At 43.6% G+C, this 23,149-nt stretch overlaps 2 protein-coding genes across 2 annotated transcripts; both read right to left on the minus strand.

Moving 5' to 3' along the window:
• Positions 1 to 3,930: 3,930 nt before the first annotated feature.
• On the minus strand, positions 3,931 to 7,980 carry LOC117860672 (homeobox-leucine zipper protein HOX5). The gene is made up of 3 exons (XM_034744047.2): positions 7,307 to 7,980; positions 6,850 to 7,232; positions 3,931 to 4,516 (listed from the first exon to the last, which is right to left on the minus strand). The coding sequence occupies exons 1-3, from the start codon at positions 7,428 to 7,430 to the stop codon at positions 4,187 to 4,189; spliced, it is 837 nt and encodes a 278-aa protein (XP_034599938.1). The 5' UTR covers positions 7,431 to 7,980; the 3' UTR covers positions 3,931 to 4,186.
• Positions 7,981 to 16,048: 8,068 nt separating this feature from the next.
• Positions 16,049 to 22,464, minus strand: LOC117860913 (DEAD-box ATP-dependent RNA helicase 29). Its single transcript, XM_034744340.2, has 11 exons — positions 21,894 to 22,464; positions 20,464 to 21,625; positions 20,315 to 20,372; positions 20,046 to 20,147; positions 18,893 to 18,929; positions 18,704 to 18,780; positions 18,515 to 18,567; positions 17,796 to 17,877; positions 17,668 to 17,718; positions 16,990 to 17,125; positions 16,049 to 16,639 (listed from the first exon to the last, which is right to left on the minus strand). Exons 1-11 carry the CDS (start codon positions 22,369 to 22,371, stop codon positions 16,296 to 16,298), a joined length of 2,580 nt encoding a protein of 859 aa, XP_034600231.1. The 5' UTR covers positions 22,372 to 22,464; the 3' UTR covers positions 16,049 to 16,295.
• Between the last annotated feature and the right edge of the window lie 685 nt (positions 22,465 to 23,149).

Below are 23,149 nucleotides of genomic sequence, written 5' to 3' on the forward strand. Positions count from 1 at the left end.
CGTCTACTTCATCGTCGACTTTGACATCGACTACCACTTCACCTAACCTCTCAACATTGATTTGAGGGGCTTGAAGGATTGAACTTCGGATCTCCACTTTAAAACCTCCATCACGAACACAAGACAAGAGGGGCTAAGGTGGTATCGGGATGAACGACGTCACCCCGAAGGATGAGGTCTTGCCCGGTGCTCGTGACCAAAGAAGAGGGGATCGTTGTCGTCGACTCTGCCTTCGTTGCTGACGGTGTTCGACTCGTCGACTACTTCATCGTTGACTGCTTCGTCGTCGACTTCGCCTTCACCCTCATCGTCATCAACTCCGCCTTCGTTGTTGACAGTGTTCGACTTGAGGGACTCGTCGACTACTTCATCGTCAACTTCGCCTTCACCCTCATTGTCGTCGACTCCACCTTCGTCGCTGACGGTGTTTGGCTCGAGGGGCTTGTCGACTGCTTCATCGTCGACTTCAGTAGACTAAGATGGCCGCGTTACTACTTCCTCTACTTCTACTACATCAAGAGCCCGCTACCTCGGTCATGATGAATGTGAACGATCTACTTTGTCTGCATTGGCTACAATGAAGGGTGGTTCGAATTATCATGAAGCGCAACCGACTCCGAAGATGCGAGCACTTGAGTATGTACCAAGACTTCGAAGGCAAAGCCGAAGAGGGAAGAAAGGAAGCTTTGAGAATGAAGACCTTCTTAGCAATAGCAAGGCTTCTGGATATCGCCATCACCGAAGGTGTCGTTCATCATCAAAATCGAAGGTGACCATTAGCTAGGCTGGTAATTTGATATAGTGTAGATTTGCCAGGCGTACGTGCTCTTTTCTCCATTCTGTTTTTCCCACTGGGTTTTCGGAATGGAGTTTCTAGTGAGGCGTACAGCCGGATGGTCACGACGGTGTTCCTTAGGGCCAAAGTTATAGGAAGGTCTAGAATACTTCATATGTATTTAGCTACTTCTCTTTGTTGTACCAGCCAAACCAAAGTAGCTGAGGGGCTACTGTTGGGTGAATGGCCTAGCCCACGTAGGAAATGGGCCTTGTGGGAAAGCTCAAGGGCCTATTTGTAAATAATGTACCTACCAGGGGTATGGTGGAAAATTGTCATCCCCTCCATTCTCTATATAAAGGACCCAAAGGGTCATGAGAAGGGGACTCACTTGAGCTCTTCTCACTTTGCTCCCATGTTTGGTTGCTTCATCCCTCTCATTTCCACCTTTTTACTCTCCTCCCTCTCTCTTCTCTGTTCGGAGGAGTAACATCCCCAACATAATGATGATGGATCTTGACTACCTTCAAGGACTCTGAAAAGTGAAAAATTAACAAACAAAGGCACAATACCATATCTCATCTCCAAGTCCAAAATGGATCTTGAGTTCTTGACCACCTTCAAGGCATCTGGACCACAGGAATAGCGCGCGGAGTGGTGGAAGTGAAGGATTATGTCAAAACAACACTAGTGACCTACCAACACAAAAACAAAGAGTTTCCACATGCCTAAAGAGATGCATGTAGATGCGTGTAGCCACCACCATTTTCGTTCCTTTGACATGTCAGCAAGTCATCACAACTAAACATGATTAAATATATCTCTCAGCTCATTTATTATTCATGGATTTACATATTCTCTTTGGAGAAAAAAAACACTCCTTTTTTATAGAAAGAATGCATCCAAATTCCAAATACAAAGAGAAAAACACAAACAAATAAGAGATAAACAAAAGAAAAATAACAATCCTTTCTAAAACGAAGGCTCACTGAAATATTCCTATTCTCTCTCATGGGCAAAGAAGGCTGGCCCATATAAGAATATGTACCTCGTCTGTACAATTTTTATTCTTTTGTGCTCAAGTTTAGAGCACAAATCAATCGATACTCTGTTCTGATAATGTGTTTCAATGTCCGTTTAAGGATGGATATGGATTTGTCCACAAACCGACATGTAGGTCAAATTTAGGTTGTGGTTTCATGTACACGCTCGCTTCAAGTTTCTTCTTTGTTTATGCTAAATGCAACCCAAAATTCATAGTTAGTCAGAGAGTTTTAGCCAGATGTTAACATAAGCTCATAGCCAACCCCAAATTTCGAAATTTCAACAAAATTGGACGTTATTTGACCTTTCAAATAGAGAGTCGATGTAACAGGACCTCTCGATGGAGCCTAGCCTAACCAAAATCTCAACCTGAGTCTAAATTTGAAGTGAACCTGATAATCAATTTTTTTCTAAGAAAAACGTGATCAGATAATAGCTTACTAGGATTTGGCGAAGATGATTGCTCAGAACACATCAATCTTGACAGATTGCTGCATCACCTTATGGTTTTGCTAATATCTACTCCCTCCGTTCCAAATTGTAGGTCGTTTTAGCTTTTCTAAGTGTATAGATATTATTATGTATCTAGATATAGTGTATGTCTAGATGCATAATAATATCTATGAATCTAGAAAAATTAAAATAATTTACAGTTTGGAACGTAAGGGGGTACCTGCCTACTTCCCTTCAGTCACGCTAACTCTCCCTAAAGCCAGGATAGTGGCCAGGTTTTATTGCTGTCATATCCTCCGTAGACTATCTCCCTGTCCCTCACGGCCTCACTACAGAAATCGAAATCGACTGCTCATATGGATTGGACTGTTCGCTAGCTTTGGCTTACTTATTCCCCATTAGGCCATTACCACATACAAGTAAAAGCATTGTATTTGCTTAGTCGCCAAAATGCCTATCGTCGATGTAGGTGCTATTAGTACATTTACAAAATCTAAATATTATCAAAATGTTTTATGGCAAGTTTGCCTACACCATAAGTACCGATTAGAATATTTATAAATAAACAATTGGTCAAATTTTTAGTGTATGGCTTCATGGTTTTCCAGCATGTTGCTTCCTAGTTTCAAGCTCAAGGAGTTAAAAATTTCATTGGAAAATCTAACGACTAATTGTCTGTAGTAACTAGTATTTCCCCAGCTATAGAAACCAATAATTGAGGAAGACGAATTGCTTGAACAAAAATACAGCAGGAAAAAATGCTGATGCCGGCTTCCAAAGCTAGCGAATTAACATAAATCACTCCTTTGTTGAGCGCTATCAAGCTATGGTTTCAAGCATGATGCCTTTGTTTTTGCTCAGAGTTACAAATTTATTAAAAAAAATGACACGATTCGCATAGAGAGATGCATGGTCCCTCGTTACAACCAATATTTCCTTTATGCCTTGCCTTTGCCATGAAAGAAACTTTAGAGGTGTTTGTTTCCTAGGGGTTAAACTTTAGCCTCTATCACATCGAATGTTTGATGCTAATTAGGAGTATTAAATATAGGCTAATTACAAAACTAATTGCACAGATAGAAGCTAATTCGCAAGACGAATCTATTAAGTCTAATTAATCAATGATTTGACAATGTGGTGCTACAATAACCTTTTGCTAATGATGTATTAATTAGGCTTAATAGATTCATCTCGCGAATTAGCTCAGGGCTTCTGCAATTAGTTTTATAATTAGCCCATGTTTAGTCCTCCTAATTAGCATCCGAACATTCGATGCAACAAGAGCTAAACTTTAGCCTAAGGATCCAAACATGCCCTTAGTTGATGGCACGAGAGAAATCATCATTTTCCAATGGAAAATATTCAATACTCCACCCGTTCCAAATTGTAAGTCGTGTTAGCATTTCTAGATTCATAACTTTTACTAAAACTATGGATCTTGAAATATCAAAATGACCTACAATTTGAGATGGAGTAGCACAAAGAAGATACTAAACTCATTTTCTAAACATACACAAAAATGTAGGTCAGAAGTTGGATATACCTTCATGTCTCATTCACCGTGTATACCTTATTCACGGCCTCACAGGGCCGAGTTGGATATGCATTCATGTGTAAACCAACATAAAAACTCTTCAAACAAAACAAGAGGCCTGCTATTGCACAACAGGTCAACACGTCCACTTATTTCAACCTTTCAACTCTCATGTTCAAAGCATATTATTCTGTATGAACATACAAAATCTTCAAAACCATTAACCTACAACAACATCAGTACTGTATTATCACTTAATATAAAAACATTTTGACGGCACATAATTAACACAGTAATCATGCGGTGCAGAAAAGGCTCGAAACCAGGAGGGGACTTGCTCCTTTGCAAATTTGGCATGGATCCATCCATCCATCCACCGATCAGTTGTTCCAGTACCAGGAGGTCCAGTTGAAAAGCTGTGCTTCCTCCGCGCCGTGGTGGATGACCTCGGCGGCAGCGAACAAGGCGTCCGGAAGGTGGAAGCTGCAGCCCTCGTCGCTGACCACACCACCATCCTCTTCCTCAGACGAGAGGGCACCATGGCCAGTACAGTCACCGCTGCTGAGGAGGTCGTCCCTGAGCTGCTGCGCCAGCAGCTTCTCAGTGCCTGACGCAGCAGTGTGCTCGTCCAGATCGTCGGCCTCTTGGGCAGCGTTGGTAGCTGACGGGGATGTCTCCTTGCCTTGCAGCTTCTCCGTCAAGGTGACCACCTGTTGCAGACATTGTTAATTGTGCCAATCGCTGTGATCGATTTTAGCAGGCATTGTGATCTGATCTGATAAATGAGAACCATGCATCAGCACATGCAACCTCTGGGTCTATCATTTTTTATGTACATTTACATTTAAGAAAAAGCATGTGACGATCAAATAGTTAGGTGGAATAGCAATGGTAGGAGTGATAAACTGTGGTAGTATGCCTTAAAAAGGCCTACGAAAGAAGTTAATGGCTTCTAACACATATTTTGCACATACTCACTAATCACTATGACAGTGTTCATATTGTTCTCTTAAACAAAATTAATTGCATAGTGCAAGCTCATAGTGTTTCTGTATATGTCATTTCCAAAAACAGTACTCCTACTAGACAAGCTAACAGTGGAAATTAGCAAATATAGATCAGCCCTTTTTGAAACGGCACAACTGCAGCACATTCTGTATTATATCCTATTTCCCAGGTAGTATTCTGTATTTGAAATGGCATGGGTTATGGTAATCAGTAGAATCTGATCTGAGTACAGAATATAACAATATATTAGTTGGTCCAACTAGTCCCCATCTATTTGGCAGTTCTACGTAAGACGAAGAATTTCAAATTTCAAAGGATTATAAAAAGGGATGCATCTAGGTTCTCAAGAAGCACTGGAATATTTATAGCAGAGAAAAAATAAGATCCAGCCAATATTCGGGACATTTGGAAAACAAAAACACATAGTTTAACCAGGATTGCAGCATTTCAGTGCTTATCTTTCTTTGTATCTTTGGCAGTTCTACGCAAGGTGACGCATATTCAAATTTCAAAGGATTATAAAAGGGGATGCATCTAGTGAAGATAGCATAAATGTGGCTAATGCCATACACATCAGTTGCAATATTTTCAGTTCTCAAGAAGCAATAGATATATAGGTGGGCATATTTATAGCAGCAAAAAAAAAAAGATCCAGCTAATATTCGGGACATATGGAAAACAAAACACATAGTTTTAGCCAGGATTGCAGCATTTCAGTGTTCATCTTTATTTGTGTCTTACGAATGAGATTCATTTAATCTTGACATCTTTATGTAGAATTATAGAACACATCTGCCCCAAGATCTGGCCTAGAGATTTAAATCCATTTTTATTCTCAAAGATTTAGCCCTACTGAAGACATCTGAAAACATAGTAGGTTTAAGGATTGTTCATTTTAATAAGTATTTGTACATGATACATTTGCTGATGATGAGATTGTTCTTATATGCATTAAAGTCTAAAGTAAACAATTATTTTGATTAAAATTAGAAAAGACAATACATTTGCCTATGATAGGATTGAGTATTTGGCAATAAATATTTTCTTACATCAGACAGAAAATAACAATTAATCAAATTATGTCTTTCTAAAGGTGTGATGCATAGATTAGAGTAGTTAACTCTTTCACATCACATAGATTAGCGTAGTTTATCGGATTTAGACTTGGGAGGTGATCAGGTGAACGATAGGTACCCAAGATTCCTAAGCACTATGGAGTTAAATTGTATAATAGCTAAAATACATCCAGTAGTGGGTCGCCGCTGATGACTACCTATGGCCAAATTGAAGGCGACAAAAGTGGCATCTTATTTAATTTTACAAACAGTAGCCTATCATGGGAAGGCAACATCTTGCACAGAGGCCCTCGGCCTTTCAGAATATTTGAATTCCAAGAACTACCTTTTCCTAGTAAAACCCTCAAGTCCTTGTAATCTTAAAGTGGTCTTCATTTGTCTTTACAGAAAGAACAAGTTGACAAAGTTTTATGATAAGAGTTAAATTCATACGCTGGAAAGAAATTACGAACCATAGTAAGACTACTGAATATTTAAGTTTTTCTATTGCTTTGGGCGAATGGTTGACAGTTACTATGTTCTCAGAGTATGTTCCTCTTACAGCCCATGCTTCAGTAATATGTTGGTAGCACCGATGATACTAATTTGACACACAATTCCTTGTTCCTTATTAGAAATTAACACATATTCCTTATTCCTAAATCTTAATTCTAGTTCCTAGGGATACTCCAGCGCTTGCAATTCACATGGAACTACAGGCTATAAGGCACCCAATGGTACCAAGTAGAAATTAACGTGGAGCTTAAGGACCATTCACAAAAACTGTAGCTCAATTCATGACAGCTAAATAATCAAGTGGTCAATACCTACAAGTTCAAGGATCTGGATGACATTTTCTACTTATTCGATCCCCCTAGGCTAGGTGCTCCGATCTACAGCGGCGAGCCGGCGACCAAGCTAATTACTGCAAGCGAAAACCGATTAACCATGGAGGCGAGACGAGGTGATGAGGCAGCTACCTGTGCCCTGAGGCTATCGTTGTCGGCGAGTAGGCCCTGGTGATCGGCGGCGAGCGCGTCGTAGGCAGCCTTGAGACGGTCGTAGTCGGTCTCGAGCTGCTTGGTCTTCCAGCGCGCGCGGCGGTTCTGGAACCAGACGGCCACCTGGCGGGGTGCCATCCCCAGCCGGCGCGCGAGCTCGGTCTTGCGCTCCGGCTCCAGCTTGTTCTCCTCCTCGAAGCTCCGCTCCAGCAGCTGCACCTGCTCCGCCGTCAGCCGGCGCTTCTTCTCCGGCGCCTGCTCGTCGTAATACTCCTCCTCCATGAGTTCCTCGTGCGTCGTGAAGAACGGCCGCTTGCCCACGCGCACCGCGTCGTCCATGCCTAGAACCGCCATCGGAACACCTGCAAGCAGCCGGAGCGCTCAGGAACCGGCGATCCCATCCCAGATCTGGCCATGGTCGGTCACGGTCACGCACCTCGGAAGAAGCCGTTGCTGTTGGCGCTGCCCCCGCCGCCGAAGAGCAGCATCTGCGCTCCGCCGCCGCCGCCGCCGCCCCGCCGCGCGCCGCCGGAGTCGACGCCGACGCGGCCCGGATCCATGCTGATTCCTGTTCGCGCCCTCCCCTTCTCCTAGCACCCCCTTTCTTTTATGAAACTTCTCCTAGCCCTTCTCCTCCCAAAGAACGAAACGAAACCCACACGAGCGCGCGCGCGCGCACAAACACACACGCACGCACGCGCGCACACTCTCCAACGGCTGCTAGGAATCGCGGCCGCCGAGGCGATCGAGGGCGGGTGGGCTGGCCGGCTCAGATGAAGCAGGAGGAGGAGGCGAGCTTATGGCGGAAGAAGCTGGTGCTCCAGAGCATGCGCGTGGACGTCTTCATGGGGTACAGCGAGAACCCCATGGCCCCTCCGTAGTTGAAGGACACGGGTGGATTCCTCCGGCGAGCGGCTCCCTCCGGTGGCCGGCCGGGCCGGCCAGGGACTGGACTGCAAATAGAATTTTCGTGGAGGGGGTTGACGCAGAGGGATGGGCCGATGATGGGAGCTCCGGTGGTGGATGCCGCTGCTAGTTTCCTTGTTTTTCCTCCCTTTCCTTTTTATTCGAGATTTTTTTTTGCTGGATTTTGCGGGTAAAGTTGAGAGCGTCAGGGGAGGCGGGATTTATAGGAAGCGAGCGGGGCATTGGGTAGGTGGGCAATTGACGAAAACGCCCTTCTGTTAGGATGTGATGCTGCCTCCTAATTGGGGGATTATGGACTTTTTTAGTGGAGAAATATTAATTTTGGGATCTAGGCAGCCTCTGATGGCGGATCGCGGACACGTAACCGAGGTTTAAGGTTGGGCAGTTTTGTTAATTACGTTGTTGACTTTTCTTGCTTGAAAAGCATTTTCTTTTTCAAAGGAGAACTCGACATGTGGACACACCTGTTCATCTCTTGCGTGCTGGCAACCGGTAGAGAAAAAGAAATAGATTCTCACCTCAGACTCATGTGATGCAGGGCCTAAGTTGGGGTAGACTCTTTCCAAGCAACATTTAGCTTTTATAGACATGTTTGAGAAGGCTATAGATTTTGACTGAAAGACTTTCTGGTATTTGAAACATTTGATTGATTGCAAGACTACTATGCCATAAAAGAAAACTGCAATTTAGCATTTAAAAAAAAAGTCTCACAAAGAGTAAAATCTTACGAATTGGACTACAAGCTCGACATACTTAATTACCTTGCATGCCTACTCAAGTGGCCGGAACAAATTTGCATGTCATGGTTTATGCCAACGACACACCTAAGTAGATGGAGGTAGAGCATCTCCAGCAGTCTCCTTTTTCCCAATCCAACAACCATATTGTGAGAGTTGACAAGAAAATAGTGTTCCAACAGTCTTCCTTTTACCTTTCCCTTTTTCCAATAATTATTGGGATAACCTAATAATTCACCCCAACTCTTACCTCGAGTAGGGATGAAATAATTTTTCTTAAAGTTGTATATGCAAAACTTACTAACTTAACATTATGGTTTACATGCACCAACCAATTAACAAAATCCCCTTGAGAATGAAGGTAGACGGCATAGTCGCATAAAGAATACATAGGAGAGATTGTAGAGCAAGGCTTCAGTAGATGGTTGTAGGGATCAGGGGAGGGGGGTTGAATTAGGACCATCTAAATTAATGTGCTAAGTTTATCCAATGTCATCCTAGCAACACACACAAGAATTCTAGGAAACAAACGTAAGAGTATCACTGTAAGAAAGTAATTGCGGAAACATAAATGCTGAGAGTAAATGAATGAAGTAACAGGATGATCAAGAGAGCGTGTACAAGAGATTATTTGGCCATGGTGTTGGTGGATTGAATTCCACTCCTGGTCCATGTTGAAGAATATATATCCATAAAGGATTAAGCTCCCGGTTAGCAACTTGGTAAAGACTCTTGATCCCACCACACACATAAGGTGGGTTTCAAGCTTGTGGCGCAAAGATGGACATCGCACTGATCACTCGCTATCTTGTGTTAATTGCATTGGATCTTCACCATTAGCACTTGGGTGGCTTGGATGTCTTTGAAAGTCTACGTTGAAGTTAATTTTTTGCGCACCACACATGGGAAACACTCCAACGTGTACACCCTTCCGTCGTATCATCTGGCTTGAACAAAAATCACTAGGTCATAGGCTCTTTTGTGTACGAAAATCACCGGGCACAAACACAACGTGAACAAAGATATGAAACTTGTCCAATTCGACCATCTCTTCACTCCGGCTCTGGTGGCTTTTCTCACTTGCATCCATATGAGACCTAATCTTTTACAAATATAATTATTACTCCATCTTGTTATTGATAACCAAAATCTCGTAAACCATCTTGTTATTGATAACCAAAATCACATATGCCCTGATTAAGCCCATGTTTCTTTTTCTTAAAAAAAAAAGAGGTCCATGTTTCCTACAAACGGTCACAAAGATGATTCATTAGTTGCACCTAAATTAGTGTTAACTTGTAGATAAAAGAAAGTTGTTTGTAACGAGGATTACATGCCATCTATAAGCACTGGTAAGTATTCTTTTCTCGAGCTCAGATATTCACACTAGCTAAATGCATCCTTTTATTATAAATTTGGTAGTTCCATATACCATTAATCAATGATGCTCGTGCAGTGACAGATTAACAATCATAGCATTTTGGACGCGCATCACATCATATTGTCTTGTCATGTCACACTAACCCGTTTCTGTTGCATGATGCGTGATCCCATGACCCATGCACCTCACCAGGGGCCCAGAAAGAAAGGACGTGTCCAGAAGCATACACCCTACACATCTAATCCCTTTGAACATGTTTTCCCTCCACTACTACTCCATTTATTTCGTGTACTGTATGCAAATCGATGGTTGCAATGATACTGTTTCCTGTTCCTTTCAGTATACAAATAAAATTTCTTCCACTTTTTTTTTCGTAATTCTTTCGCTGAATTATTACTCCGAACTTCTAGAGCATAAACCCAATATTTGTTTTCCGTCTAATTCAGAAAACCAATGTCCTTTTTTAACCAATACAAATTAAAGACAAATTCGGGCAAATAAAAACCGGTCGCTGTCTACGCAGCCGGCCGATTCAGCGAACGAGCAGCAGCTCCTGCTCAGCCTGGATCCAATTTGAAACGGCCAAGGAACCCTAGAGCTCGATCTGGCGTCATCGGCACGCGCAGACAACGACCTGATGAGCTTCATCTCTCGCAAGGACAAAAGGTTGCGACCTGCAGCTTCTACGTCTCTCTCTCAGCTGATGACGCGAGGAATTGAAAGGCGGCTATGGTAGATGTTGTACCATACCGTCCTAGATGATGCACTCGATGGGCTAGGTCTGTTAGATTTGCATTCCGCCCACACAAATCCGACCATGGTTTCGCTAGTCAAAGGGTTCCATAGCCGTTGGATCTTGAGACGACGGTTGTGACGAGGCTTTGGCTAGGATTAACTCAGAATACTTTTTCTATAAGGCTATTCGAGGCAACAAAATATTTTATTGATGGATGAAATAGCCCATAAAATACATTGTTTTATTTCGACGTTTCATAGACAATTCATGCAAGAGATATGTTGGAGATAATGCACGCATGGTTTCATTTACATAAAACTCCTTTCATCTCTTTTCTCATTAACTACTTGCCATATCATCAAAAATACTGCTGACATGGCACCTTATATAATGTGTATGAAACATCTGTGAAACATGCAGTAGGACTGATTAAAAAAGCGTCGCAAAAATTTAAGTGGTTTTATGAGCTTGTAGTAAACATCATTGTAATTTAATTACGTATGTTTGGAAGTATTTGTGAATGAAATGGAAATGTCGTTTTCGAAACAAAAACAAAATGAGCTGAAATGTGTGCTCCCCCTCCTGAACTTTAACCGCCGCGCTGCGAATCTGGCTTTTGGAGGTTCTGAAGGCCAAGCTGCATCAGAACAAGCCTATTCGTTTTCATGGCTCAGAATTCAACTCATGGTTGAAACTTATTCGAGTGATTGCGATGTGTTGTGTTCAAATGGGGAATAAACTAAAAGACACCAAGGGTGGTAACCACTGAATCCTTGAAGCATGCTTAGCTTTATCTCCATACCTGTTCTGTGTAGGACCAAGAGGCTGTATTGTCCAAGTCATGACTCACGTACTCACTAGCACATGCTACGGGCTGCATCGAGAAAATGATTGATTCAGTTTCTGGCAAGTGGATCTTGCAAGTCCCAACCAGGGGAAGCGTGCAAAAAATTCTCCATCAAATTTATTCTGCCCAAGTACACCTATGTGGTGTGACATCTCTCATGGTCAGATATTCAGAAATCAGAACAAGTGGATGTGTTTGTCTTACTTTTCTGGCAATTCGAAGTTCATTGCATTTTCTTTATGCAAAAGCTAACCAAAGGTTGACAACTTTTTCCTCCGGATTAAATTCTTTAATAGTATTAGATGTCGGCTACCAAGGTGGAGAAGGCAGCTGAAACCGATGAGGAATCCCGCACCAAGAGGCTTTTTGGTATCAGGAGAGTTCCCTTCAGATGTTGCAACTGGAAGCCATTAGAGAGTGTTCTTCATGAATTGCCATTTGCAAGTGCAGTGGATGTATGGAAAGCTTGTGATTCTGTTATTAATTCTGAATCAATAAATATGCGCCCTGAGCAAAACTTTCAGCTGACATCTCTAAGGGTGCGTTTGGTTTCGAGGACAAGGTGGGACGGGATGGGACGATCCCACTTCATCCCACGTTTGGTTTGAAGATAGGTGGGACGGGGACATTCCTACAAGGGAATATACCCCCAAGATCCGGGACGCTCCCGTCCGGTAAAAACGAGCGGACGGGGTCGTCCCACTTCAACGCCGTCGCCTCCCGTCTAACAGGCGAGCGCGAAGGGCCGGCGGCGGGCGAGCTCCGCGGCACCCTCCATGGCCGGCGGGGGAGAGCGCCGCGGCCCCCTCCATGGCCGGCGGGGGTGAGCGTCGCGGCCCCCTGGGGGCGAGCTTCGCGGGCCTCCATGGCCGGCGGGGGCGAGTCCGCGGGGCCCCATGGCCGGCGGGGACGACGCTGCGGCCCTCCATGGCCGACGGGGCAGGTGGAGTAGGGGCGGCCGTGGCGCCGCATGGTCGGCGGGGGCGAGCAGGGCCGCGACGGTGGGGGATCGGGGGGCAGGGTTGGAGCAGGGGCGGCGGCGGGGTGGATCAGGGGCGGTGGCGGGGTGGAGAGGGGCGGCGCAGCGGGTGGAGCAGGGGCGGCCGTGGCGCCCCATGGCCGGCGGGGGGCGAGCAGGGGCGGCGGCGGGTGGATCCAGGGGCGGCGGGGTGGTGTGGCCCAAGAGGAGGAAGAAGATGCTTAGTGTGACAGGTGGGCCCCACAAACGGTGTTTGACGGAAGGAGAAAACAGTGCTCGTCCCGTATGTTGCAATATCTCCAACCAAACAAAAAATTGGGACAGACCCATCCCATTCAACCAAACATGAAATGGGATCATCCCATCCCGAAAAACTGGGATGGGACCGTCCCGTTCTATATTGTCTCCCATCCAAACGCACCCTAAGAGTCTAAGATGCCCTTTACTTGTCCGTGAGATCATGCTTTTGATGACATGAGGAACAGTACTACTACTGCTCCTCCTAATCAGGATTAGGGCACACATCCTTTTAATACTACCACATATCTTATTCCAGATTCTTCAGATCAGGGACAAAACTTACCCAAGTGTCAAGTCCCTAACCTACCACCTGTTCTATCCAGATTACTGTATCGGTGACAGTGATGCACATACAAGTCACATCTGATCCCATTTACTAAAAGCCCAGGCTAATCTTCTTTCTACCTTATCTTGCTGTCCCTTGTTTTTCCTTTCCCTTTTTTGCCCCTCGGTGAAGGCCAAAGAGGATTGGTCGGTTGCCTTTCCCTTCTTGGCATTCAACTTTGTAACTCTGCTGAATGCTCAACAGATGTGCCGTAGTTGAGGAAGCACTTTTGCCATATCTGGCACAGATCTGACTTTTTCTAGATGCATGATGTGCAGCCAGGCATGGAAAAGATAATCTATTTGCATCTGCTGAGTTGACAATTAGCTTGTTTTTTAAAGTTATCACCCCATCGATCTGCAGCATATTTCTAGTGGTTGTTCAGTTGGCTGTCTGTTTCTGACCAAATGGCGCATTGCCACTGGACACAACAACACAGTGAGGGAGAAATGCTCAGGATAAACAAAAGAAAACAGGCTTTGCATAAACAATCTGCTTCAGGGGGAGGCAACAAGTGCAAAATATGCTGGTATAATTGAAGTTACATGGCCTCAACAAAGAACAATGCATATTCAGTAGACTTATCATGTTCACCATTGACAAATTCCAGGCCAGTTCGAGCTGCCAACCCCGTCCTGATAAGGAAAGCAACTTGCAGCTTAAAAATGGAAACAGAGCTGATTGGCCCATGCCGCAGAATGGAAGTGGCATGGGGGCATGTCAAGTAGGACAAAGTTTATGTGCCCTGTGCTCTGACTTGAAGGCTGTTTTTTCAGCAAGAGCTTTTTGCCCATGGAAATCCGGTTGCCATGCTGACAGCCGTGTGTGCCCTTCGTTGCCATCTTCTCGTTGAAAAACTTGTCTTCTATCCATTTGGGACTTGGATCAACGTATCATGCGGACCATTTATGTTCGTATTTGGTATATCGATTGCAGAGATAATTCACATGGACCCTTTGCTGAATCAGGCCAGGCTCCTATCAAATTCCTTTTTTTTTTTGAAAGATCAGCTCCTATCAGATTCTAGAAAGCATACGCGCCCCTTTATGCCTAATTGCCACACAAATTGCTTGTTTTTCAGGCCCAACACTCTACAAAAGGGTGACTTGAGCTGAAGTGTGGCAATTTTTTCCCCTTAAAGAACGCGGAGAGAGAAAAAAAAGAAGATCAGGAAAGGAAGTTTGACGAGCTGCAGTATCTCCCATTTCAAGCCAGACAGACAGAAGACGTACGGCAGTGGCGTACGAGTAGACTTGACCAACAGAGTATGTAAGAGTAGCATTGGGAAGATGCACACCTAATATTCCATCAACTTCCAGCAACTGCCAACTCCTAAAACATTATCTGAACAAAATAATCAGCAACTCATAAAAAGAAAGAAAAGAGAGAGATGTGTGGAGCACGATGACGCTGCTGCGGCGCGGTTTTCTACCACGGCGGCGTCAGCTTACACGCCTGGGTTCCCCGGCCGGCGTCACCAACAGGGTCACTCGTCGCGTTGGTTGGCGTCAGGGCGGCGTGGCGACGCCGACGCGGAGCTGGTGCATGTGCATCCATGGCGCGGCGGCGCGTCTTCGGCGGTGGCGTTCGACGAGGAAACGGAGGCTCATACTATGGTTTTTATTATTACATGAGGCTGTTTGATACCAGAGGCTAAAATTTAACCCTGTCATATCGAATGTTCAGACGCTAATTAGAAAGATTAAACATGAGTTAATTATAAAACTAATTGCAGAAGCCCTGGGCTAATTCGTGAGACGAATCTATTAAGCCTAATTAATCCATCATTAGCAAATGGTTACTGTAGCATGACATTGTCAAATCATGGACTAATTAGGCTTAATAGATTCATCTCACGAATTAGTTTCCATCTGTGTAATTAGTTTTATAATTAGACTATATTTAATACTCCTAATTAGTATCTAAATATCTGATGTGACAGGCTAAACTTTAGTCCCCTCGAACCAAACATCCCAAAGTCATACACACGCATATATGCTACCGTCTGCAGCACATGCACACCATGCTGTGTAAATCTATGAGATTAAAGGGAGCGGGTCTGTTTGAATTCATATAGCTAATACTTGGCTACTAAAAATTAGCTAGTGTCGATCTAGACAAGTCTAGCTAATAAGTTGGCGCTAAGTGTTAACTAGGCGCCAGCTGATGGTTATTCTCATCGGCTATTCAACCCAGCTAAAAGCAACTAATTGAGAGTTAAAAGCCACTTTACAAAGTGAAAGAGAAAGTGCATTATAAACTGTATAGCCAATTGAACCACTTATAAGCTGGTGAATCCAAACCTCCCTAAAGATATTGGATCCAATCAGGAGTCCTAAGCTTTGATGAGAGAAGAGATGTTTGGAGCAATGGGGTGTGAAGTTTGTGGTGTTATGTAGGTCCCATTGACATAGTTTAAACCCAAATCTTCTCCGTAAAAAAAACAAGAATTCACAATATAAGGTGACTTTATATCTTTGAAATGCACAAGCCCAAGTCATCATAATTTCAGTCGCAACTAGCTGGCAAACGGTAGAGACGAGCGATGAGAGGAGGCCATCTCCTGGGCTCGTGGGCATGAGGAGCATGGGCAGGTGGGGTTGGTGGCGGTGGACCGTCACGTAACAGAAAGCTCCTTCAGCCGTCGTCCGTCGATTCCGTTTCCAGAGGGAAAAGGCGCAAAGCGCACGAACGCACTACCAGATCATAGGCCAGGGGCGCACGAACGACGGTGCCCAACACATCACTCGGAGCAACTTTGGCGTGCCAACAAAGGTCCCCCGAGTATAGAAAATCCGTTCCAAATTGTAGGTCACCCTGAGTATAGAAAATCTGTTCCAAATTGTAGGTCATTTTAACTTTCTTAAGATACAGTGTATGTCTAGGTACATAATAATATCTATGAACTAAAAAAGCTAAAACGATCGGAACGGAGGGATTAGAATCTGTATGCAAACGAGAATTATATCAGTCATCAGGAGAATCTTGCTCCGTCATTGATCCACTCATCAAAACACATGACACGGTAGTTTCACACTAAGGCCTATCTTTGCCCACTACCACAAATCAAACAAAACTGTGAGCAGCACAGGTGGTGTCCCCTGCAACGCTGAAACACCACCCTTCTGCTTCACCGGCGACATTCCACGTTCGTTAGACGCTCGGCACCGGATCCGGTAAGTCGGGGCATCAATCACCTGCCACCCTTCCCCTTCACTTTACCCTTGCCTTTCCCGCCTTTGTTGGGCCCTTTCCCGCCTTTACCAAGTCCTTTCCCAAACCCACCTTTCCCAGCTCCCTTCCCGTTTCCCCTCCCCTTGCCGTTCCCGTCGGGCCTCCGGTTCTTCTGGAACTTGTTCTGGAATTTGCCATCCTTTGCGGATTTGTTCTTCAACCGTGTGATCTCCATCGCCTTCTTCTGCCTACTCTTCTGCATCTGATCAGGGTTCCTTATCTCGGAGGGTACGTTGGCGTTCGGTATGGACCTGCGTCCACGGCCACCTGAGAAGTGTTTATTGTTCCCTCCATGATAACCACCTGCACCAGGTCATAGTGTCCGTCAAGTACTGGTTACACCGGAGTTCAGTGCGTTTAAAGTAGTACTACTAAACAGCACATGCTCAAATGAGCCAACACACTTGTAAAAGGTTAACGGAAGTCACCCAACTGACCAAGCACTCGCAACAATCTTAACGGATTTCTATTATGAGAAAACATATCAGTTCCATGCCAATACTATGAGAATTGACAAATCCTTACAACATGAAACAAATTGAAAACAAAACAGAAATTAAAATGACAGGGTGCTAAGCTCAAACTTATAGCAACAGTAAATAAAACTGAAAGAAGGCAATGGCATGCAGCATAGAAGGTAATAAAGCATTTACCTGCACTGGATGTGCGCTCTTCTGCAAAGCTGCCAGATTTCCCACCAATATTGATTGATTTGTGTGTCCTCTGCTGCCATCTCTTATAGATCCCTGTTGCTGATGCCTTTATCTTCGCACCACCTTCCGTTTTAATCTAAGAAAAGTTGGGCACGGATTTTAGAACTTATTTGACCTTTAACTGATATACAGGCAGAACATATGATCATATCGGTTTCTTTCTAAATACTAAGCTACTATCTTAGTATTTAACAAGAACTAATGAACAAGGAAAAGAGCTCACAATCCACCCTCAGTAACATAAAACTAGTTACCAAAAAGATGAGACTGATGTGCTACTACTGCTTACAGTGAACATATTAAAATTCCATTTTCTGTTTTGACTATAACATCCGAATTCAGAAAAGTGGTTCAAAATGTACATTGAAAGTACAACTGTGGTTTTCCAGATCAACTTCATGCTACAAAACATCATCAAATGCCCATATATTTACAAGTCACAGCAGGTCCAACATGGCATATTAGGAGCAAACTAAAAGGGAAAATAATATGATACTGAAATGCATCTTGTGCCCGTCAATTTATTCTAGATGACAATCACAATTTATACAAGCCAACAATCTGTACAATTTCACGTCTGTTTAAAACATAATAGCGCACAGCATGCAAGAGATTTACCTTTCCAGTAGCTGTCACACGATCCCCACTGTTCAACTTGACAAACTTGTTCTGCAATAGCAAAATAGGCATGCTGACTGAGTATGCAATATGTTTAACATATCAATGTTACTAGGAAAAATTCATACCTTCATCCAGTGATATCGAGTTTTCTGTGCTTGCATACCAGAGGCTTCATCATCGACTAAATCAAGAACAGCAGCATCCAATCTGCATGACAGCAGTAAGTTTGATTTAAAGCAGGGGAGGGGACTACATTCTCAATTTCATGAACTAGATAAATTTTGGATGCGCCAAAGTATTGTACAACCAAAGTATTGCCTTCAACAGTATAGAAAAAGCATGGCAGATCCTACAAAGCATGAAATTTACGACACATTTTGCTGAATCATGATATGCTCAATATGCTGGATATGAAAAGATCAGATGACATTATGATGTGGATTGTGATAATCTCTTGGTGGAACTGCTTTAAGATATTTGGTGTTTGTCAACTGCTGTTACATCCGTGTTACAATAGGAGACACCATTGCATTTCAGATAAAATAGACAATTCGAAACTTGGATTCCATGTAAAACTGTAATCAGATGTGCCAAAAGGAGTGTTTTCACAATAGTTTCAAAAATAAGCACAGCAAAGCCCAAAGCAACATATGTCAACCAACATTAAACAAAAAAAAACAATCCATTCAAGAATCAAGATAACATTTTCAATTTGTTGACTAAACAAAACCCCTGCCCTAGAAGAAATACTCATCAATGGCTATTGCGGATTTGCAATAATAAAGACAAAGTAAATGGCTCACTTCCACTTCAAAACAACAATCATATTTCAGAAAGCATGTACCTGTTTTGAACAAATCCTTCATTGTTCCTCACTGACAACCCAGCTTCCAAATGCTGGGAACAAAACAAATACAGAAATTGATGTTAGGCTGAAACTACTACAAGAACCAGGTTAATTATTAGATCAACATTTCTAGTGCAGTACGAACTATATAGGAGTAATTCTTTGAGCAGGGTTTAAAAAGCATACATGGTTCTGAGGTACTGAACTTATGTAGTAGTCCTCGTCTCTAAAGCTCTGTGACTTCCGTTTCGTACCACAAACTTCTGGAATGAGAAAAGGACAAAAGGACGGAGTGAGAATGATGCACAAGCACAAGAAATACCAACAGAGCTCAAGATACAGTACGAAAAACTAAAAGGAAGTAAAAGAAATGACCTTTCTTCTCCCAATTTAAAATGCCATCCTCTTCTTCCTGCATGAGAAAAAGATAGACCATAAGCTACTGTACAAAGCATGAGGGCAAAGTGCCACCTTTAATGTAGCACTGGTAGAAAAAAAAGGTAATAATGAAAGCTGTCCATTAACATTCAACGTCCCAACTACAAAATGAAAAAAAAATGCAAGGCCCTGAACCTCTGATCTGCTTCGGACAATTTTTGATGAATGTAGTTTATGGGGCATGGCTGGAGCTTCTAAACTCCAGGAATTTCTTGCCAGGTCGCTGACCATAGCTGTTTAGGCTATGGAGTTTTCAGTCATGGTTTTGAGAAATTTTGTGGTGCGCCTGTTTGTTTTTCTATAGTGTGTGCGTGTTGGGGGGGGGGGGGGGGGGGGGGGGGAGTTTTGTACTCGGTTTGGGCTCTTTCCGGACACTTTGTTCGCTTTCTTCTATCTTAATGAAATGACATGCAGTTCTCCTGCGTCGTTCGAGAAAAAACAAAATGCCAAAATAGAGATACTACCACAGGCATTGCTAATGCATTTGCTGATTGTATACATAAGAAATATTACGTGTTTTACAGACTATGTTTAAGCACAAATGCAGAACACTGCAGCATGTGTTGGAATATTACAGGGTAATACCACTGAGACTGAGTGGATAGCAGGAGAAGATGTTGGTTGCTTGGGGAAAGGACATTAGAAATAAGTACAGCTTATTCTGAGCTATTTATTTCCTTAAACAATGACAACCCCGACTAATCCAGAGGTCTACCTACCGAGCTTCTTAAACAAGAAAGGAAACATCAAAATGATTCCATTACTCTATTCACTGTAGACATGTTTGCTGGAACAACTGGCCTTTTTCAGTTCGGCTTTTATATATGATAATAAATCATGCAAAATTACAACTTGTAAGGTTCACTTACGGATATTCGGTGAGTCTATTAATACTCCACCCCCTAATGAATGATATTAGCAATTGTCAAAGGTAGCATTGCAAAGGTTTTTGCCATGGACGAGTTCTGATAGTCTAGTTGCAAGGGCTATGCCTTCAATGGTGTCCAGTTCTTAAGGTTTGTTAGTACTGGTTTGTAAAGTGCTAGGTTTGATAGAATAAAAAAGATTAATTTTTCAGAGTGACAATTACCTCCGGCCTTGGATCAACAGAACTCTTTTGATGAACTAAATTTATAATCCCCTCATGAACTTCTCGTTTCTTCTTCATCACATCTAGCCATTGATTAGAACCCTGCAAGCAAGCCAAAATGAATTAATAATGACTTTTCTGACACACTCTGAAATGAAATTGCCATCGTACACCATAAATAGATATAAGGCTTTGGTGTGCTAATTGCTTCTTGCAGATGAACCTAAGAATGCGATATTGAAAAAGGAATTGAAAAAACATTGTGTTACCTTAAAATTTCTTGCTTTAGCAGCTTCACCTTCAGCCTCTAAAATAGTCTGCTTTGGCCTGAGAATTGATTTGGAATGAAGAAGCTCCATTAGATGACACAACTTAAACAAAAACAAGAAAACATGTTTTTTTGAGCTAGAGTACCTACCGAAATGATTTCAGACGTTCTGAGAATGCAAGAGCAGAAAGCTCATCTGACCGAAGAACATCCCTGAAAATTGGATGAAGACCCTCACGAGGCAAATCTTTTACCCTTTTGATAGATTCTTTCGAAGGCACAGCACGAGTTTTCAGATACAATCTGAAAGCATTAGCACATGGCTTTTCCAACGCATTCAACTCCGTGCATCCACTAATGACTTCTTTTATTCCATCAGAGGCAAGATCAAGGACTGTTTGAGGAAAACGGCCATACACTGATTCCCCATTTGCAATGGCTTGATCGATTTTCATATTTATACCATCCATGTCTCTTAGAAGTTCCTCTTCCGTTGGAGCAGGTTTGAGAGGCCTTGAAAGGAAAAGATGTAGGTCCAGTAAATATGGCATGTCCTCTGAAGTCACAAATGTATATGCTGTTCCACTTCTACCTTGTCTAGCTACTCGACCAACTCTATGAACAAATAACTTAGGCTTTGCAGGGAAGTCCCAGTTCACTACATTATCCAGCAGTGGAATATCCAAGCCCCTTGCAGCAACATCTGTCACAATAAGTAGCATAGTCTTCCTTGCCCTGAATTTTGAAATATGAATCATACGAGCCTCTTGATCCATAGCACCGTAGGATAAGGAAGGTTCTAAACCCTCTTCTCTGAACAAAATGTTCAAGAACTCTACATGATGCTTGGTTGAAACAAAAATCATTGTCTGCTCCTCAGAGCTGATGTGCTCCCTGACCAAATACAGTAAGGCAGCAAGCTTTTCTTCCTGGCGCAGTGTGAAGAAGACAAGGTTGAGATCAGGACTGATCTTTTTGTCCAAATCGAGCCTCACAACCTGCGGATCACGCAGACCAGCTTTCGCGAAGTCTGCAAGGGCGCTTGGCAAAGTGGCACTAAAGAGCAACGTTTGTCGTGTATCACTTAACTTCTTCAGAATATCATGCAAATGTTCCGCAAACCCCATGCTAAACAAGGAATCCGCTTCATCAAACACAACATATTCCACTGAACGAAGAGTCATGTCCTTGACATCATTCAAATGGTGCATGAGCCTGCCTGGCGTGGCAATTATGATATCAGGACACTCTGACAGCTCCTCAAACTGACTCTCCATGCTATCACCACCAACAATTACGCTGGTTCTTAGGTCTACAAGATGGGGGGAAAATCAAGTCACTACTCTACAATTGAATTGTGGCAATATTTTCCAGTGAAAAGGCACATTGCAGGAAAAATAAAAAGTGATGTCCACATTGCACAAGGATACAAACACAATACACTCAAACAGGATCGACTATGTTATTGCAAGTAAGCAAAGCACCCATTATGAGATTGCCACAGAAATCTCAATCGGTACAACAACAACAACATAACTCACAGCTTAATTGCTACAGAAAGCAAAACTGAGGACACGCACCTGTGAACTTGCCGAGCTGCTTGGTGAACTTGAGCGTCTGCATCGCGAGGTCGCGCGTAGGGGACAGGATGAGCGCGCGGACCCCGGCGCCCGGGTCGCGGCGGCGGAGCCGGTTCAGCATGGGCAGCAGGAAGGCGGCGGTCTTCCCGGAGCCCGTGCGGGCCATGGCAGCGACGTCGACGCCGGCGAGGATGAGCGGCATGGTCTTGCGCTGGATCGGCGTGGGCACGCGGTACCCCTTGTGGCGCACCCCGCGGTAGACCTCCTCGCAGAGCCCCATCGACTCGAAGCCGCCCGACTTGGCCTTCTTGCTCCCGCCGGACTTGGCCTTCTTGCCGCCGCCGCCGCCCGCCGACCTGTCCTGCTTCGGCCGCCGCTGCGGCTCCGGGTTCGGCTCCGCCGCGGCGTCCATGCCGGAGGACGACGAGGGCTTGGGCTTCCTGGTGGATCTGGACTTGGCGGGGGTTAGGCGAGCCATGGACGGCAGGAGGGAGAAGGGAGAGGGGTGGGTTTAGGGCTTTATCAATGTCGGCCGCCGCGGCGAGGTTGGGGCGGAGGGAGGAGGAGAGGAGGGGAGAGGCAAGGCAGGTTGGGAGAGATGGGCTGGGCCAAGAGAGAGATAATTTGGCCCATTTCTTGGTCCACAGTTTATTTTACTAGATTTATTTAGGAAAAATCTATATGGCGACAGGTTCGCGCTCGACTGGAAACGCGCGACGCTCACGGCATGTTACGCGTCCGTGGGCTGGCCCACGAGGTTGTGGGAGTAGGCTGCAACCAGATCAATGATGCATGTATTTTGGAATAGTTTTATGTGCTGACAATTTATAATACTGTGTAGTAGCTAGTTGTGTAGCTACTTACATGCAGAACGTATTGACCCATCTAAAGTGTCTATATAAGTTGCCAGATGGTTTCTAAATAAATTGATACATTGTGGCCATATAACTTGTTACACTGTCTTTACATAAGTTGCCGTGTATTTTTTATACAAAATATTAATAGTAAGTTGATACAAATTCATTATATAAGTTAAGTTGGTACTGGACACGCAAGTTTTATACATGTTCGTTTACATTTTTTTAACAGATAAACAAGTCAAGTTGCTACCTCCAAAATACAACATAAGTCGCTACACGGTCCATATAAGTTAATAGTCATATAAAATATTTTCAAAACATATCAAATATAGATCTTATTTTGTAGATCTTGTCACAAAGATCGTAATGATGAAAACAAATTAAAAAATGGATACT

The sequence above is a fragment of the Setaria viridis genome, chromosome 6 (genome assembly GCF_005286985.2).
Source record: "Setaria viridis chromosome 6, Setaria_viridis_v4.0, whole genome shotgun sequence".
Taxonomy (NCBI): Eukaryota; Viridiplantae; Streptophyta; class Magnoliopsida; order Poales; family Poaceae; genus Setaria; species Setaria viridis.